We start from the raw sequence: 18,853 nt of genomic DNA, 5'->3' as shown, positions 1-18,853 counted from the left end.
GTGATTGAAGTGAAATTTCTATAACATTGTGCATAAGAATATCGACAGATATCAGCTTTACGCTGCTCAAGATTTGATGAACTTAGCATCAGAATGTGTTCTTGAATCCAAGGGCTGAGTGATATCCGACCGCTAAGATCCTACGGCTCTGGCGTTCATCTAAGCTGAATAGTCACCTCAAGCATGCAGAGCGTAAAGAAGAAAAGCGCGTGATGGCGGTGCGTTCCCTTACACAATCAAGAACTCTGAAATACTATTGGTCAGTTTGCGTGGGAACACATCATCACGCCACGTGTACCTAACGGCCTTAAAGACGCGAAGCATCTGGATTTGTTTAGATCCCTCGAATTCCTTTATAAGCCCTCAATTTCAATCTCCTCCCTCCCTCTCTCTCTCTCTCTCTCTCTCTCTCTCTCTCTCAGCTGCGTCTAAAACGTACACACAGCTTTCGTACGGAAAAACCATTAAAAAGAAAACATCCCTAACAAATCTTGAAAAAATCTGAGTGTAAATTTCGTATTCGAATATGGGGAACCGGTTAGTGTTGTGGATCTTCTTGTCGGCGTTGCTCTTCTTCTTAACCATGGAAGCAACAACCATAGACCCTTACAAGGTATTGTTCTCATTGCTCTTCCTTCATTCCTTTCCTCTAATTTTTCCTCTTATTCCAGTTTAATGTGAATGAATTGAATGTAAATAGAGCGGTTTTGATTTTGAATATGGAGTTCTATGATCGAATCACGTTCTAAAGAATTTTTTTTTTCGTTTCATATGCTTGGTTTTGAGATTGAAAAGAAAAGAAAATTTGACAAAATTGATAATGAAAAAGTTTCAATCAACACTTGAGATAAACAAAAGGAACTGAATTTAACGACTTTTTTTATTTATAAAAAGAACTGATTAATCGTTAGTTCTGTACTTATTTACTCATTTTTTAGAAATGGTTTCAAATTCTTATCAGGTCCTTGGAGTCGAGCGGAATGCAAGCCAACGTGAAATTCAGAAAGCTTTCCACAAGTATGTTCCAATAACCATTTATAAAATTTTTGTGCCCTCTAAATGCAATTACTTGGCTAGGATTTTCTAGATGAATTTATGCAAAGCGAGATCATAATGTGCTTTATTTTGTGCTGATCACTGGGAATGAATTTTTTTTTCTTGGTGATGGTCATTATCTAGGCATTGAAAGTATTGACACTTAATGTGACCTCTAAGCTCATTTATGATATGTATACATCAGTTAGGATGGTCATAGTCTGTGCAAAGTGTTGTTATTGGTTTGGGTCCCGTTGGGGCTGGCACAAGTGCCAAACTATAAGTTTTCTCAGGCCTGAATCTGTCACTATAGGCCCTTAACATACAGTGCACCTTGGTGGGGGTGTTGGGCAATGACAGTTAGTGCTTGTGCAACTGTGTTGAGCTGTTGTTGTAGGATGATAGTTTAAATATCTCGAATATGTGTGTCTTTACAACATTGTAGTTGCCAGAATAAGCAGTTCATTGCTTTCTTTTGTCATATTTGTTACTATGAGACTAATATATGTTTCATGATACATTAAATAAAAAAGTTGGGTGTTCTTTGACCAATATTGAAGTTAGAGTTTCTTTACAAAATTGTAGTTGCCAGAATAAGCAGTTCATTGCTTTCTTTTGTCATATTTGTTACTATGAGACTAACGTATGTTTCATGATACATTATATAAAAAAGTTGGTGTTCTTTGACCAATATTTAAGTTAGAGTTTCTTTATTTTCTCTAAAAAGGAGTAGTAATGTTTCTTCTTTTGCTTTAGGATAATTTTGCTTAACTTTATTGATCCATATTACCTAGAAGGTTGTAAAGTCGTGTTCTGGGATATATAATTGGCTCTCTAAAAGTTTCTCATTGTGTGAGTGTTTGTGCTGTGCTTGTGCATTCGTAATGCAAATGCTTATAACACAACAAAGAAATACAGAAAGATACATGTAACATGCATTTGTGTCCAGACACGTTGTGTCACATGCTTTTTACTTTACTCAAGCTCATTTGAATAATTCCCTGTAGGCTTTCTCTTCAATATCACCCGGACAAGAATAAGAACACGGGAGCTCAAGCAAAGTTTTCTGAGATAAACAATGGTATAACCTCCTGACTTCTCTTCAGTCTATGCTTCCTTTCCTTTTGCCTTTTTGGTTGGATTTTTTTCAATTCATATATATCTATCCTGCTGTAGTGGCCACTTCCTCATAAGTTTGTACTTAATGTCGATTTGTTTCTTCTTTATTGTTAGCATATGAGATTTTATCAGATGAAGAGAAGAGGAAAAATTATGACACGTATGGAGATGAGAAGGGCAGTCCTGGATTTGGAGCTGGTTCTCCCGGAGATCATGGTGGATATACTTACTTCACAAATGGTGGACCAGGAAAAAACCAGTATACCAATGGACCAAGTGAGTGGCAGAGCATGGGTGGGCAGGGAGGTTCCAAGTCATTCTCCTTTTCTTTTGGAGGTCCCAGTGGTCCAAGTTCATTTGGTTTTGGTATGGACGACATTTTCTCAAACCTTTTTGGGGGAAAACCTGGAGGTTGGGGTCAGTTTAGTGGTTTCAGTGGTTCAACTGGGTCTCGGCCAGGGTCTCAACCTGGGTCTAGGAGTTCCCCAGTGAGCATTAGTGCCATCAGTTCACAGGTGTATAAGAAAGAAATAGTTGACCAAGGGATGACTTGGCTATTGTTATCTTACACACCGTCATTGAAGGGGCATCAACATGTTGAATCTATCATAAAGGAAGTTGCCAGTTCACTGCAGGGAGCTTTAAAGGTATGTGCAGATTCTTATTCGGTCCCTACTCCCTACCATCTGATCTGCCATTGATCGCCACATATGCTCATTCTCTCCTTTTCTTTTGTCAGATTGGAAGCATAAACTGTGAGACAGAACCATCTCTCTGTAAGGACCTCGACATATACCCTCGCAGAATGCCCAGGGTATTTGTTTATTCTTACAAAGTGAGTGAAAGGGGTTCTTTGGTTGAGTATGATGGTGATTGGGCTGCAAAACCTTTAAAAATGTTTTGCCAAGATCATCTTCCAAGGTTTTCAAAACGGGTTGACTTGAAACACTTTGAGTCCTCCACTGTCACAGTCCATAAATTGCCTAGTGTTGTGCTTCTTTCCACCAAGAAAGATACACCTGTTATCTGGCGTGTCCTCAGTAGATTGCATCACAATCACTTCCTTTTCTATGATGCAGAGGTATGTGGTGATTATTTGTTGAATTAATTTACTCAATTTTCCTTTTCTGAGTCTTTTTAATATAAGATGAATCTAGTGTCTTTGGCTATGGAATTGCTTTAACTGACTTCTTGAAGGAATCAGAAGCCTTTTCACTGTAACAATTTCCTGACATCCATCCTAAAAATCTGTTAGAAAGAATGAGGCAATGTATATGCTTAACAGAAGGGTAGGGTGCAATGATGATCCCGATACTTCCATGACAAAGTGAATCATATACTTTTGCTTTTCAGGAAAATGTGCTTTGGTTGTTTGCATTCACCTTAATTTTTTTTTTCTCAATTATAAAAATAACAACTTTTTAAAAAATTATTTCACAATGACCATGCAGGTCCATGAAGTTTCTGATCCAACAGTGAAGAAGCTAGGAGTTGATGCACTTCCAGCTATAGTTGGTTGGCTTTCAAACGGGGAGAAGCATGTCCTAAAAGCAGGCATTACCATCAAAGATATGAAGTCGGCAATTAATGAGCTTAGTGCTTTACTTGAAGGTTTTGAGAAAAAGAGCAAGAAGGCAGCTTCAAGTCAGGCCAAGAAGTCAGCGACTGGGGAGAAGCAAATACCCCTACTGACAGAGTTTAATTTTGATGCTCTTTGTGGTGAGAAAACTCCAGTTTGCATCATTGGTGCATTCAGGTCTTCCAAAGAAAGAAAGAAGTTGGAATCAATTTTGAACACGGTGAGTATACTTTCTCTTGTATTGAGGCACTACTATCCAAAACATCTGTTTCTTCACATGAAAATGATGAGCTTTGTCTAAAAAAATTGAATGTCTTTGAACTTTGTCTGACTAGCAGCCTCAACCCATGTGACCTGCTAAATTTATAAACCAGAAGTTTTCGTTAAGGATTCAAATGTAGTCCCTAAACTATCTGCTTGACTGGCTATTGTTACCCAAATCACCTGACCATGATCTTTTTATGGAAATTGCTTTTTTTTTCTTTAGTAATTTGCTTCATGATGTTTGCTTTCAGCTCTCTCAGAAATCACTATCAAGGCAACAGAATTCAGCCGATGGAAGGGATTCCATTTCCTACACTCTCTTGGATGCCTCCAAGAAGGCATCATTCTTAAATGCATTTGACAAAGCAGGATTTAAATCGTTAGATAAGGTCTTGGTTGCCTATAAACCTCGGAGGGGGACGTTCGCAGCGTTTGAGGGTGAAATGACCACAGAAGAAGTAGAGGGGTTCATTGGCTCAGTTCTTAATGGGGATATACGTTTTTCCAAGACTCGGCAGAAACCCGTCCTCAAATGAGAGCTATGGTGACAAAGTTTGGGCCAGGTAGTTTCTGGCTTATGTGTACATAGCTTCACTATTTATGTACAGAAAACATAACACAAATTTAGACTAGAACTAAGGAGGATCTGTCGAGGAGCATCCGTCGTCATCTTGATAAAGTGGGCTTGAACCCTACATAAGTGGTTCTTTTTGTAATGCCATAGTAGAAGTCTGTCTCATACATTTGGTTGTATGACCCGTGTAATTTATTTGTTCTTTTACGCGGTGTAAAATTGATGACCAAAATATATATGAAAATGAGAAGCTGATGAAGTTTGTAATTCAAGTTCTGGTTTTATCAGATACTGATCCGCGTCTTGCTGATTTTCATTTATTTGTGACCTGCATGCAGCGTGGTGATTGATGGATGCCCTGTTCTCTTATGAGCTTTCGTTGCTCCTTTATTTGGATTTCTTTTCTTTCTTTTCTTTCAAGCACTGGTTAATCAAATCCTATCTCACTACCGTGACTTACTCTAATGCCATCTCAATCTCTATCTTCTCACAGCTTGGGCTTAGCTCAAAAATGTTTAGTCTAAGAGTAGATACAAATTATTATTGTTATTCAAATCACTTACTCATTGCTATGAAAAAAAAAGAGAAGAAGACATTATCTTATGCATTAAAAGCAAGATACTATTTCATCGAATTTCTACATCATTGAATAATTAAATTTAGGTGAATAAGTTATGACATCAACTTTTGAATACCAACCCGACGTGACAGGACGTTATATATTTACATAAAATAAGAAGTTACCACACAAATTGATGACTCTAGTATTATTAATTAGTGCACCGTGCACGATGGTCATTGGCCAAACTTGCACCAATTTTCTGTTCTCTAGGACCACACCACACCAACAAGAACCAGCCAGTTATCTCTACACCATTCCATGCATAATTAACCCAATTAACAAAAACCAGCCATTTAATCATTGCTATATGGCGCTTTCCTTTTTTATGCATGCCCACAAGATTAAGATTGGACAGATGCAATGGATACGTAGTGCATTTCTTTTATTAACGAACATTTTGTATATAACTCCTCACGGAAACTCATTCATTTTTTAGTGTTTGTGATCAAACATTTCAAAACTTCACCATCTGGACTTGAAATTGCTCATATCAAATCCATGTCCAAATTACCAAACCATTTCTCAACGAACACAAAGGACCAAAACCCACTATAAAAACCCAAATCCCCTCTCTCTCTCTCTCTCTCTCTCTCTCTCTCTACAGCACAACACAAATGCCATTACAAAGCCTCCATTTTTAAGTGTTTCTTCTAATTCTAAGTGTGGTCAAAGTCACACAGATTCATTGCCTCCCAGGTAAAATTTGGCCTCTCCGATTTACCTCTGCACTGATTGAAGTGTTTTATGTAAAGCTTGTGACTTGTAAGTAAAAAGATTCAATTATTGGTTTGCTATGTCACACAGATTCAGTAATCAAATGGCCTTGGAGGCAGCAGTTGAAGCAGCAGCAGACTTGTTGGACAAGGCAGTGAAAACAGTTATGGTGGGTGAGCCTAAACTCCGAGTTGCACAAGCAGCTGATGCTTTTGCTGAGCTAGCTGATGCTAGTGGTTATGCTCTGGCTGTGATGCCTTCAGCAAAGGGGCTTGTGCCAGAGCACCACCCTCATTTCATTGGGACATACTGGGGTTCTGTGAGCACCACCTTCTGTTCTGAGATTGTGGAGTCTGCAGATGCCTACTTGTTTGCCGGATCGGTTTTCAATGACTACATCTCTGTTGGTTACTCAGCCCTTTTGAAGAAAGAGAAGGCAGTCATAGTGCAACCGGATAGTGTGACCATTGGAAATGGCCCTGCATTTGGTTGTGTTGTAATGAAGGATTTTCTGAAAGCTCTATCAAAGAGGATTAAATGGAACAAGACTGCTTATGAGATGTGCTCCTACAGAGCCTTTGAGGGTTAATGTTCTGTTCCAACACATCCAAAAGATGTTATCAAGTCAAACAGCTGTGATTGCTGAGACAGGGGACTCATGGTTTAACTGCCAGAAACTGAAATTGCCACCAGGTTGCAGGTAATTAAGCCATGGACAAAATTTGATCTTAATTTGATGCTTGTTTTTATGATTTTAATTGAGCAATATGATAATGGGTTTGCAGGTATGAATTCCAAATGCAATATGGATCAATTGGTTGGTCAGTTGGAGCAACTCTTGGGTATGCTCAGGCTGCACCTACAAAGCGAGTGATTGCTTTCATTGGTGATGGGAGTTTCCAGGTGCACTTATAACATTGTTCAATGTGAATAATCACTGGTCACATATATGAATTCTTCAATACTAAATCAAGTGATTTGGAAAAATCTTTCATTTTGATTTGAACCTCTACACTTTTAATCACAATTTTGATATATAGCAGAAGTTCCTTTTGTTTCCCAAGTTGACGTGTTTATGGCTTTCTTGTTGTATGTGGTATATGATTGATAGATGACTGCACAAGATGTGTCCACAATGCTGAGAAATCGGCACAGAAGCATCATCTTCCTGATAAACAATGGAGGATACACAATTGAAGTTGAGATCCATGATGGGCCCTACAATGTGATCAAGAATTGGAACTCCACAGGACTGGTTGATGCCATCCACAATGGGGAAGGCAAATGCTGGACAACAAAGGTTCATTGCGAAGAGGAGTTGATGGAAGCAATTGAGGTTGCAGAGGGGGAAAAGAAGGAATGCTCGTGCTTCATTGAGGTGATTGTTCACAAGGATGGAGCTGCTTCAATGAGTGTCTAAGGTTGCTGCAGTCAATAGCCGCCCACCAAGCCCTCATCAGTAAACTCACATATAGGTCATCAACTGCATCAACGGAGTGCTATTACGGGTGCTTATCGGTTTGAAATTTATAAATTAAGCCAATTCGTATTCGATATAATGTAGATTGGATTATAATTTTTCCAATCCAATCCGATTAGAGCTTACGATCCAATTCTCGTTAAATCTAATCCAATCAAATATTTTAATAGATGTAATTACATCTTTTATATAATATAGTTTATAAAAAGACGATATCGATCGAAAATCATGGATAAGGCGTGTGACAGTTTGGACTCCCTCATTAATGGCTGAGAAATTATCAAGCACCCTCTTGTAACAGAAGCACAGCCCTAATTTGATTTACATAAAATGTTAGTAGTTTGGATGAATATTCGCTCTTCAAATTTTGGATCAAGCCAAAAACTATTTCTTTGGTGTGGCAGCACACTTCACATGATGCTGTTAACCTTGAATCAAACGTCCCCAATAGTAAGACATTATAACTCGTGTATTAATGCTACATTCTAGATCCATACCATATATAAATTTTATCGTTAATTTATATTAAATTACATGAATTGAGAACACTAAATGATAATGTGACGGTCACACCAAATAAACCGAGACCACTTGGCTCGATATGTGGATGTAAATCGTTGCTGTCCTTTGTGGAATCAAGTTACAGAAAGAATAAACCACTTGTTTTCTGAGTGCAGTTTTGCTTGACAAATTTCGCAAGCTTTGAAACATTTAATTGGGTTTTCTTTGGGTTCATGTGTCCTTTAAAGTCTTGTTCGATGTTCGAGCTTTGAAGGACACACTAATCCAAAGAAAACCGAGACATGGAGCCCATAGGTTGTGTTTTTTTCTTTCGAGCAGAACACAGTTTTTTTTTTGGGGTGGAAAAACCTCAAACATTGCTTGATTTAGGTTTTGACTGCCAGACAATGGAGACGTGCCTAGTCCGACTTACCAAAGAGTCTGGTCTGTGACCGTAGTGGAAAAGTATAATGCCCTCACATTTGTTCCTGTGATTGCGCCACGTCACATGATGAGATCATGAGAATCACAGTCTACTACGCTTGCGTTCCACACTGCAAAGTGCATGAATCATGCATACCGCTCGCTTCCAAAACTTGGAAATTGCCAATTACCGGCGACTCTTGTGGTTTCCAAAACCAGTGGATTTTCTCCCTTTCTCGGATACAGTATTATTCCATAACGTCGTCGTCGGTTTGGTAATATGACTCTGGAGGAGCCGTTACGCGCCAAGTTTACGATCAGAAAGCCACGTGTCACTCATTGCGAGTGGCTGAGATTGGGATTTAAATTTGTGTGTTTTGAAAGGGGGGAACGAAAGCAACTTTTAAGCCTTTAAAAAACCAGATTAATTACAGCTAATAATTAAGTTTTTGGTAAAACTACGGCTAATTATTCGTTGACGCCTTGACTGGCTTTTCTTCAGGGCCACGAAAATACGTCCACCGTCAATTCTTGTAAACCATTTCACGCGCACAACAACAACAACCATTTATTTAATTACTACTTTACTGTTACCCTTTTATGGTTTTACCTTTGTTCATCTTTTGCATATTGACCACGGTCCGTGTGTTAAGTCCACAATATTAGAAAGAATTCAAAGGAGTTATAATATGCATTTGACTTTGCCATTAAACTAAAGCCACACGTAATTAAGATATTTTCCAACACAATTGAACAAGATCCAAAAGAAAACAGAAAAAAGCAAAACAAGATGCTGATACTTTGCCCAAAAAAGCAACGTCTTTTACAATTCTAAGTCCTCGGTAAGAAATCAAAGAAGTCTTGTTATGCGTTGGCTCTGAAATGGGGTAGCCTTGCCACCCCATAATTTTTTTTTTTCACCCAAAAAAGAGAAGAGAGATTCGAAATTAAAAGTTTCCACTATTATAGAGTTCTTGTCATTGGTTGGGCCACTAAATTCCATAGCTAAGTTGCAGATTTAATTGGAAAATAATCAGAATTTTCTAGTCCTTTCTAAACGAAACTCAGAAAAATCAGAAACAATTATTATAATACTTGCGCGCCACTCATTTACCTGTATTAAGAATCCACTGCCACCCACTGCCTTCACTAAAAGCCTCTCATGAAAACCGCCCCTGGTATCTTCCCTTCTCTGCCGACCGCCCTATAAAAACCCACCTCCCTTTTCACCACTAAACATCAAAAAACCAAAAACCAAAAGTCCCATTTCTCGCTACACGAAAATTCTCATCACAAAGTTTCGATTTTTATTGTTTTGAGTGTTTCTGAGTGTCTCCATCTTTCTTTTGTTTTGAGTGTTTCTGAGTGTGATCGAAGTCACTCAACAATCCATGGACACCAAAATCGGAGCACTTGACGTTTGCAAGCCCGCAAGCAACGAAGTGGGCAGCCTGCCAAACGGCACAGCTATGGCGATTCAGAATTCTGCCCCCTCCACCGTGATCAACTCTTCCGAGGCCACTCTGGGTCGCCACCTTGCTCGCCGACTCGTCCAAATCGGGGTCACCGACGTCTTCACTGTGCCCGGTGACTTCAACTTGACCCTTCTCGACCACCTCATCGCAGAGCCTGGGCTCACCAACATTGGCTGCTGCAACGAGCTCAACGCCGGCTACGCCGCTGATGGCTACGCTCGCTCTCGTGGCGTCGGCGCGTGTGTTGTTACTTTCACTGTGGGGGGGCTCAGTGTTCTCAATGCGATCGCTGGAGCCTACAGTGAGAACTTGCCTCTGATTTGTATAGTTGGAGGACCCAACTCTAATGACTATGGAACCAACCGGATTCTTCACCACACTATTGGGTTGCCTGATTTTACCCAAGAGCTTAGGTGCTTTCAGACCGTCACTTGCTATCAGGTCAGTATGAGATCAAAGTTTGGTTTTTTATTTTATTGTTGAACTTTAACTTCATTGATTGTTATTGGGTTTCTAATGGATTTGGTTAAAAGATTCATAGTGAGTTTGATTTGCCCTTATTTTTCGAAGTTCTGCTGATTTTTGGTATGTGGGTTTTTATTAGGCTGTCGTAAATAATCTGGAAGATGCACATGAATCGATCGATACGGCAATTTCAACTGCTTTGAAAGAAAGCAAGCCTGTTTACATTAGCATAAGCTGTAACTTGGCTGGGATTCCCCATCCTACGTTTAGCCGGGAACCAGTTCCATTTTCATTGTCTCCCAAGTAAAGTTTTGGGCTTTTTTAAAATTCCATTTGATGACGTGTTGATTAAAGGTTGTGCTTTTTAATTTTGAAGTGTGGGATTGATTTATTTGTTTTGTTGTACAGACTGAGCAATCAGTGGGGCTTAGAGGCTGCAGTTGAGGCAGCTGCAGAGTTCTTGAACAAGGCAGTGAAACCAGTTATGGTAGGTGGGCCTAAACTGCGAGTTGCACATGCTGGTGATGCCTTTGTTGAACTAGCTGATGCCAGTGGTTATGCTCTGGCTGTGATGCCTTCAGCAAAGGGGCTTGTGCCAGAGCACCACCCTCATTTCATTGGGACATATTGGGGCGCCGTGAGCACTGCCTTTTGTGCTGAGATTGTGGAGTCTGCAGATGCGTACTTGTTTGCTGGACCAATTTTCAATGACTACAGCTCTGTTGGGTACTCTCTCCTTCTCAAGAAAGAGAAGGCAATCATCGTGCAGCCCGATCGTGTGACAATAGCAAATGGCCCTTCATTTGGTTGTGTTCTCATGAAGGATTTCCTCAGAGCACTAGCAAAGAAGCTCAACCACAACAACACTGCTCATGAGAACTACCGCAGGATCTTTGTTCCTGATGGACACCCTCTAAAGTGTGCACCCAGAGAACCTTTGAGGGTTAATGTTCTGTTTGAACATGTCCAAAAGATGCTGTCAAGTGAAACAGCTGTGATTGCTGAGACAGGGGACTCATGGTTTAACTGCCAGAAACTGAGATTGCCGGCTGGTTGCGGGTAAGCCAAGGATAGAATATGGTCTTTCATGTTCCTTTCTATGTTTTGGTTCATGCTTTTAATTGGAATTTTGAAATTGGCATTGCAGGTACGAGTTCCAAATGCAATATGGATCAATTGGTTGGTCAGTTGGAGCAACTCTTGGGTATGCTCAGGCTGTTCCTGAGAAGCGAGTGCTTGCTTTCATCGGTGATGGGAGCTTTCAGGTGCATTTTATTCCTTTCCTCATTTTGATCAAAGCCAAGCATATATATAAGTACGTAAATCTCCAGAACTCTGTAGTTTACAGCTAGGAATCTTATAGAGAGTGGTTGTAGAAAATTGTATTTGAAATGTGAAGCAAAGATTGGCATATTTGCTTTTCTCAGTGTTGAAGAGTTTCTTTGAGCTTCTCCTATATCAGACACTAAAATCTCACAGAGATTCCATAATTTTCTTACATTTTGTTGTTTAATGCCTAATAGGTGACTGCCCAAGATGTGTCGACAATGATTCGAAATGGGCAGAAGACCATCATCTTCCTGATAAACAATGGTGGATACACCATTGAAGTAGAGATCCATGATGGACCATACAATGTGATCAAGAACTGGAACTACACAGGACTTGTTGATGCCATCCACAATGGAGAGGGCAAGTGCTGGACAACCAAGGTGATTAGTTCGTTAATTCGTTTTCTTAATCTCCTTTAACCTCACTAATTAATGATTTAATCAAAGGGCTTCCTGGATCATAACACTCCTTGTAATTGAATTTACTACTTTTGCAGGTCCGTTATGAAGAGGAGCTGATTGAAGCAATTGAGACTTCAACTGGGGACAAGAAGGATAGCTTGTGCTTCATTGAGGTGATAGTTCACAAGGATGATACCAGCAAAGAGTTGCTTGAGTGGGGGTCTAGGGTTTCTGCGGCCAACAGCCGCCCACCCAACCCTCAGTAAACTCTTTCATGCCATGGCCTTCATTAATGTAGTGTTATTTGTTCTGAAACATTAGAATGTTGCTCTTTCTTATGGAGGGTTTCTTATGTTTCTTGTTGTTTTTTTTTTTAAAAATTTCCCTTGGTAAACGGTGTCTGTGTTTTACTTGAATTTTTGTTGGGTTCTATGTATATTCCCCTTTGAATTTGAGCATCTTCTGATATTTTAGTTTATGTGGATCCCAAATGAATTGCGCAAAGCAAGTTGTCTTTTTTGACTTGTTTATGATGACAAATCAACGTGTTCAAATAACGTTGTTGATGACAGTGACTATAGTCATATCATTGTCATCATCTGCCAGCATTTTTAGACCTAAAGTATTGACCCAAATGTCCTGCAATCTGTCACGGTTGTTTTGTATAATTGATGCTGAGTTCATTGTTAATTATGCACAGGTGGAGGTTTAGAAAGGGACAGAGAGGAGTATGGATGCATATATATCCTCGTTTTTCTGTGTTACAAACAATTAGCGTTGACGACAGTCGGAATCTTAGTGTAGGTGTGTGTATTAAATAAAATCCCATGAGGAACACGAAAGAAAAAAAAAAACGATAATGGAATCCTATATTGATAGATTATCAAATCGTTGTACATGTTCCACCAACCATGTTTGTAAGGCTTGAAATTATATGATTTCTCCTAAATTATTTCAGACACGACAAAACTTTTGTTTGATAATCAAGGATATGAGTAATATCTTTTTAATTATAATTTTCAAGATTTTTTGTCTGATTTTTCAATGCAGTTTTCGTTGTGCTAAACCGTAAATTTGAGGGTTGAAACTTGAAGCATCAATTCCATTAACCATGCCATCAAAATTGGAATTCCCGCATCTTTTTTTCTTGAGTTAAGCTAATTTAGCTCATTCATTGAGTCAAGTCGACAGCCAAACTAACATGCTGCATGCATGAGAATACCATGGGGCCATTGGAAGTCATATGTAGCCACTAGCCAAATGTTCCTTGGGCTATGAAAATACACTTTCTCACGGCCCTCCACGGGCAGAGAAGCTTGTGAGAATTGAGAATCTTGAAAAACCATACCAAGCATCTCATTGCAATACCAGTTTCGCCAATCACAAAGCATCTGTTGTTTATATACAACAAATTTTGGATGAGATACAATGGCTGGTGGCACACCTACGCATCAATGCTGACATTGCATGGCGCGAGCACTAGACGACCCTTTTGGAGCAGGGTGCTTGGAAAAGAGGCTCGACAGTTTGTAATGTGTGATTTTAATCGGGGTATGTTGGGGTGAGCACTTCTACACCGGTGACATCGCAACTCCATGGACAACATGCTGTCCTCATCTTTTAGTATTGCTTTTTCATCACTACTGACTTCCTCCATTACATCCACAGAGTCTCGAAAGAAAGCAGTATTAAAGGAGTTCCAATGTTTCTTATTCTTCAAATGTGTTGAATCAAAATCCTGGCTAATAACATGCAGGTGCAGCTGTCGCATTGACGGTTCCTGCGAGAGAAAACATCCAAAAGTACTTATTAGGCAGTCTCGTTTTTCAGCTCCCTAATTGGACCACCAGTTATCTCCATCACTCGACTTTTTTGTGTTATACATATCTCTTGCTTCCTATTCCACCATAACAGAATGTTCAAGATAAAGAGATGGGACAAAACGATAGAGGAGAAGACACATTACTAAAAGCACACTACCATGTCACTCACGATTTCCATAAAGAAATTTCTACCCAAACCTAAAGAGTTGCATATCTGATATGGATGCTTATTGTTTCTGTACTATCCAGGATGCGGGAAAGGGTCTTCACAAGACAATGTCAAAGAAAACAAATATAACAACGAGCTCTAAGCAGAGTATCATGCATACCGAGTGATATCCAAGCCGAAAGACCAATGATGAATCATCATGCAAGAACTTCTCAGCCCACTTCAAACCAACAGCATGCATTGTCCTTAACAACTGAAGGTGTTCTTTACGTACATCTGCCAGGCAATCAAGACCTTCATATCGTGCCACCACCAGAACATGCCTTTGTGCCTGCAAAATCCCGAAGTTCTTTTAATCAACTAAAAAGTAGAAGAGGATGGTGAAGAATATAATAGGTGACATTTACCTTTGGATAAAGATCATTCAGTACAACAACATCAACGGATATCTCTAGTACAGCATCCCTGTGCTTCTCTGGCTGCATAGCAATGTTGTAGAGAGCCTGAGCCCATGACCCCCAGGATTTAGTCCTGCTTCCATCAGACTTGTTGCTCAGGTTTACTTTACCAGCATTAGAATCAGAGGCATCTTCAGTTTCATCCCGATATCCTTTACTTCTTTTGCTCCTCTCAGATTTATGAAGACCCTCTCTCTTATTCTTTTGATCACTGTTAGTAATATGATCTTTAGGGACACCGTCACGGTGATCTTGTGACTCTGTCATCTTTGACTGAAGGTTTTCAATGCTTCCCTTGGGTAACTTCGCTTGGGACCTTACAATTGATGAAAAACCTTCAAAAAGTGAAGTGTAAGCCTCCTGGAGAACTTCGCAGCCTTTAATGTAGTCATTGTTCAGACAATTTGGTCTCTGTGGGTTCATGTTGGGTCCAACAACATGTATGACATGGGTTACCCCTTCCCTACAAAACAGTGGAGAAGCTGAAGGGAGAGGCACAACCACAGCATTCCCAGGAAGCAGAGATTTGGCCTGTTCTTTGGTTGCAACCTCCAAAGCTTGACCTCCAGCACTGAAGATTGCAGCATTGACACCTCCACCTCCAGGTTTGAGTCGCCTGCAGCATAATATTTTTTGTTCAATCTACTTAATATGCAAACAAATATATACTCCCAGATTTTGGCATATCCTCCAGTTTTTTATTTTTACTATTTCGGTATTCTGAACTATTTACATGCATATTACGTACAGTTTTTCTAAAAGCTTACCAATTAGCAGCATTAGCTATTACGTTGCAGTGTAAACCCCCTTCTGAATGAAGCCGAGTGATATCTCCTACAAATGTGAAGAACTTGTTGGAATCAATGTTCTTCTCTGAAGCTTTAGTCCTTACCAAAGACAAAATCTTTGATTTATGACTTAAGTCCACTAAAACAAGTCTAGCATTTCCAAGCTTATTCACAAACTTTGCGACTTTCTCAACAATAATGTCAGATGCCTTCTCGAGGTCAAATTGAAAGTCTGCTGTTGATATAGAGGGAAATGCCAGAGTAGGAGCATCCTTAGGAGAAACATCGCCGCCAGCTAAGCCTACAAGTGGCTCTTCACCTTCCTTTAATTTCCTACCAGCATTATCAGATAATGAACTTGTTCCTTTCGAATAGGTATCCTTCTCTTCAGTAATTTGAGAAGCATTAGAATCTGGAATACTTTTCGAAATTGATTCAGAACTAGCAGGAGCATCTGTTTTCTTTAAGAACTTCATTATGCCGAGTTGAATTTTGGCACCGGGATTCTTCTGGCCAAAATAGCCATTGGGAAGTGTATCCAAAGGACCAAGTCCACTATATGCATCGATGGCAGATTGAACATCACTCTCATTCTGGCAAGAAGTGATTCTAGCAAACCCTTCACTCAGTTTAGGCAGTTCTTTCTTTTGCAGCATTCTATTCACAACCGCAGCAGCTCTCCCACCTTGCAAGTTTCCTTCATGGCCTGTTCGCTTCACAGACCGCGATATACAAAGCTTGGCAGGAAGATCAAGCACCACAGCATGAACATCAACCTGGGGACCACCAAGCTTAACAAACTCATTGCGTTGTTCTTTCTCTAGATTGCATCTATCTATAAACACACTCTTCCCATCCTTCAATGCATTAACTGCACTCTCTATACACTGAGCTTTGGTTCCAGCTTTACCACTTTTGATAGTGTCCTACAAAACACAAGAAATCAAAATGTAACGCACAGAAAGAAGAACCCAAATGTATCATGCCTATCGTCCTGAAAATAGTAATTCGAAACACACTGAGGCATTTCGTCGAACACATTGTAGTCGGAAGACATAAAGAAAGACCTGACAGACGCGAACCCAGGGACGGGTAGAGGAGCGCATGACATGTTCACAGAAGGTGGACTTGCCGCTTCCAGGTGCGCCCATCAATATTACCACGATTGGCCTTCCATGCTTTTCTTCGCCTGTTTGCACAGGAATTTCTGCTAATGTTAAAAAGCGTATGAAGGTTCTGTGATAACCAAAGGTGACGACCTAAAGCAATAAAACGCAGAGTTTTGGAAAAAAAAAAAGGGCTTACCTTTGGCTGTTTCGTCAATATCCATGTCCATTTTCAGTGAGACTCTGTCACTCTTCGAATCAACGGCTTGAAACCAACGGCCACTTCTCCAACCGGAAGCTTCTATCACCGGTGGATGGTTTTTAAGAAATGTGTGGGAAATGTGCATGTGACACGTGGGAAAGAGTTGCTCTTCGGCTTCGACAGTTCAGCCCATTGAGCTTTCCTTTCAAGCCCAAACCCATATTTGGAACAAGCAAACATAGGCAGAAAACCACGTGGATTTTGGGGAGGAGTTTCTTCCACAACCCAAATTGTTAGCATGGTCTCTCAATGACGTGGATTTTAGTATAAATCTATAGGTGAAATTACTTTCATACTTCAGTTAGTAAAATACCATATTTTCTGACAAAAAATACGAATAATATTTGTACGCATATTATCTGAAAAAAAAGAAGCAATAGTATTTCAATAATAATTGTAAGTAGGGATGATAAAAGACTGAAAGTAGGTTGGTGATTAAAGCTAAATGACATGCAAGGTTGTTATATAATGTGAACTTGAATCCAAGATTATGGAGCTCTTTGGTTCGAAATTTCCTCAGCATATCTTAATGTCTGTGGTTGGACATGAACATACAAGAGCACATGGCACATAAAATCATCTGCTTTCTTCCACCGAACCAAGTCAATACTCACCACAAAATCCAAGTTGGAAACCAACAAGTAGATTGTAGCCGGCCCCACTAGATAGATAGGGCAAGACTTCAAAGTCCACAAGTCAATACATAAAGCAACCTCACAATGTTCTCAATCCGACATGTCAATATCTCATGTGACAAATTTTCCATAGTTCACACACTATTGCAGAAGTGTAATAGAGTTTGCTACTTTTTGGTTGTTGGGTTTATAGTATAAAATATCGATAATATTGACAAAATATCGATGATATTATCCTTTTTTTGGAACACGGATATTTCAAAACGTATCTGTCACGCCCCGAACCCGGGGGTAGGTGGGAATCCCGCGCCTGGTGCGTGAGAAAAAAATAAATACAAAGAAATAAAAGGAAAGCCGAAACATAAAATAAACTTTTCTTATAAAAATATATCCAAAAGCTTACAACTTTACAATTAATAAATAAAACTCTATCACTCTCATCTAATTCAGCTTCAACCGATTTAGTCATTGTCTCGCCCACTAATTCATCTGAAAAATTAAACAGGGTGAGGGATGAGCAACCACCGCTCAGCGAGTAGATTATGTAATATGCCAGTCAAGCAATGCCGTTTTACACACTCTAGAAAATATCATGAAAAGATACACCAATCCAGATCATATCACATCATCCCTTCATATTTCGGTTATCCTTCATAGCATGTAACCAACCACGTGACCCCTATTGGCCTCATTGCCCTATGTCCCCGTGTGGTACATCTATCCCTCGGATACTCCAACATTGAAGTTCTCATGTTCCATGAATAATACATACATCATAAATATTCCAATTAATATATATATATATATATATATATATATATATTGTGAAAGATTGCATCAAATTAGACATGCTTGACTTGAAATAGAGAGATATTTGTAAATAGAACAAATCCAAGATAATTCATGATTTTCATATTTTATCACAAAATAAGAACTTTTAGAACACATTACATAAACCACTCACCTCGCTAATGAGAACCCTTTAAATAAATTGGCAAGACAACCCTACCTATCTTCATATACTATCACTCAAACCAAGCTCCAAGAGTTTCATCACCACTCTCTCTCCTTCTTTCTCTCGTTTTTTCTTTGTTTTCATTTGTTGTGCAACTTAACATCCTATATATATGCAAGGAACAAGTCGGTAGTAAGTCATTTCCCATTGGAGGGTGTATTGGCGGTTGATATAAACTTACTGTCCAAGTAATAGTTATTAATGTAGTTGCAGATAAGGAAGAATGCCTTTGCGTGACTTCCAATTCCTCTAATCGTGTTCTTATCTTCTTGGTGAGTTGGCTAGCCTTACTACTTCATAGGTTTCTACTTTGACACGTAATAACAAGAACTATTTTAAAACATATACATATATATAATAGAACAAGGTATATATTTTATATATATATATATATATATATATATATATATATATATATATATATAGTAGAATAATATATGTAATAAAATAAGATATAAATATTTATTAAAAAAAGTACATAAAACAATATAGATTTAACTATCTATGTTATGAACTAAATATATAACTAAATATTTAATTTCCCAAAATATAATATATATATATATGGGGTTTCACAGTATCGATACAAGTATCGTATAAATATCGATAATAT

General features: G+C 39.1%; 3 protein-coding genes, 1 long non-coding RNA gene and 1 pseudogene across 6 annotated transcripts; 3 read left to right on the top strand and 2 right to left on the bottom strand.

Moving 5' to 3' along the window:
- The first annotated feature begins 269 nt into the window (after positions 1-269).
- On the top strand, positions 270-4,843 carry ATERDJ3A (DNAJ heat shock N-terminal domain-containing protein). The gene is made up of 7 exons (XM_021972163.2): positions 270-613; positions 962-1,017; positions 2,043-2,116; positions 2,269-2,801; positions 2,894-3,235; positions 3,606-3,953; positions 4,249-4,843. Exons 1-7 carry the CDS (start codon positions 527-529, stop codon positions 4,531-4,533), a joined length of 1,725 nt encoding a protein of 574 aa, XP_021827855.1. The 5' UTR covers positions 270-526; the 3' UTR covers positions 4,534-4,843.
- A 950-nt stretch (positions 4,844-5,793) lies between these two features.
- On the top strand, positions 5,794-7,690 carry LOC110768419 (pyruvate decarboxylase 2-like; annotated as a pseudogene). Its single transcript, XR_015836271.1, has 4 exons — positions 5,794-5,889; positions 5,998-6,607; positions 6,693-6,810; positions 7,019-7,690. The product of XR_015836271.1 is annotated as a pyruvate decarboxylase 2-like (transcript).
- Positions 7,691-9,327: 1,637 nt separating this feature from the next.
- Positions 9,328-12,462, top strand: LOC110768434 (Thiamine pyrophosphate dependent pyruvate decarboxylase family protein). The gene is made up of 6 exons (XM_021972162.2): positions 9,328-10,227; positions 10,391-10,554; positions 10,660-11,310; positions 11,399-11,516; positions 11,775-11,963; positions 12,080-12,462. Exons 1-6 carry the CDS (start codon positions 9,703-9,705, stop codon positions 12,248-12,250), a joined length of 1,818 nt encoding a protein of 605 aa, XP_021827854.2. The 5' UTR covers positions 9,328-9,702; the 3' UTR covers positions 12,251-12,462.
- An 856-nt stretch (positions 12,463-13,318) lies between these two features.
- APTX (APRATAXIN-like protein) lies at positions 13,319-16,958 on the bottom strand. 2 transcript variants are annotated; one of them, XM_021972160.2, is made up of 6 exons: positions 16,528-16,958; positions 16,290-16,429; positions 15,202-16,148; positions 14,384-15,050; positions 14,137-14,307; positions 13,319-13,764 (listed from the first exon to the last, which is right to left on the bottom strand). In XM_021972160.2, the coding sequence occupies exons 1-6, from the start codon at positions 16,673-16,675 to the stop codon at positions 13,429-13,431; spliced, it is 2,409 nt and encodes an 802-aa protein (XP_021827852.2). In that variant the 5' UTR covers positions 16,676-16,958; the 3' UTR covers positions 13,319-13,428. The 2 variants fall into 2 exon arrangements, with proteins under 2 accessions (XP_021827852.2, XP_021827853.2); XM_021972161.2 differs by having other exon boundaries at positions 16,290-16,411; positions 16,528-16,955.
- Positions 16,959-17,582: 624 nt separating this feature from the next.
- On the bottom strand, positions 17,583-18,294 carry LOC148293533 (uncharacterized). Its single transcript, XR_015836332.1, has 2 exons — positions 18,190-18,294; positions 17,583-17,714 (listed from the first exon to the last, which is right to left on the bottom strand). It is a non-coding gene; the product is annotated as an uncharacterized LOC148293533 (long non-coding RNA).
- Positions 18,295-18,853: the final 559 nt, after the last annotated feature.

The sequence above is a fragment of the Prunus avium genome, chromosome 6 (assembly GCF_965620075.1).
Source record: "Prunus avium chromosome 6, drPruAviu1.hap1.1, whole genome shotgun sequence".
Classification (NCBI taxonomy): Eukaryota; Viridiplantae; Streptophyta; class Magnoliopsida; order Rosales; family Rosaceae; genus Prunus; species Prunus avium.
Note: the sequence above shows the minus strand (reverse complement) of the source record. Positions and strands in the feature narration are given on the sequence as shown.

Coding starts and splice junctions, on each gene's coding strand:
- APTX (XM_021972160.2), bottom strand. CDS start 16,675: ATGCACATTTCCCACACATTTCTTAAAAACCATCCACCGGTGATAGAA. Junction 16,430..16,527: donor TATTGACGAAACAGCCAAAG/GTAAGCCCTTTT, acceptor TAACATTAGCAG/AAATTCCTGTGCAAACAGGC. Junction 14,308..14,383: donor TGAATGATCTTTATCCAAAG/GTAAATGTCACC, acceptor GGGATTTTGCAG/GCACAAAGGCATGTTCTGGT.
- ATERDJ3A (XM_021972163.2), top strand. CDS start 527: ATGGGGAACCGGTTAGTGTTGTGGATCTTCTTGTCGGCGTTGCTCTTC. Junction 614..961: donor CAACCATAGACCCTTACAAG/GTATTGTTCTCA, acceptor AATTCTTATCAG/GTCCTTGGAGTCGAGCGGAA. Junction 1,018..2,042: donor ATTCAGAAAGCTTTCCACAA/GTATGTTCCAAT, acceptor AATTCCCTGTAG/GCTTTCTCTTCAATATCACC.
- LOC110768434 (XM_021972162.2), top strand. CDS start 9,703: ATGGACACCAAAATCGGAGCACTTGACGTTTGCAAGCCCGCAAGCAAC. Junction 10,228..10,390: donor AGACCGTCACTTGCTATCAG/GTCAGTATGAGA, acceptor GGTTTTTATTAG/GCTGTCGTAAATAATCTGGA. Junction 11,964..12,079: donor GCAAGTGCTGGACAACCAAG/GTGATTAGTTCG, acceptor CTACTTTTGCAG/GTCCGTTATGAAGAGGAGCT.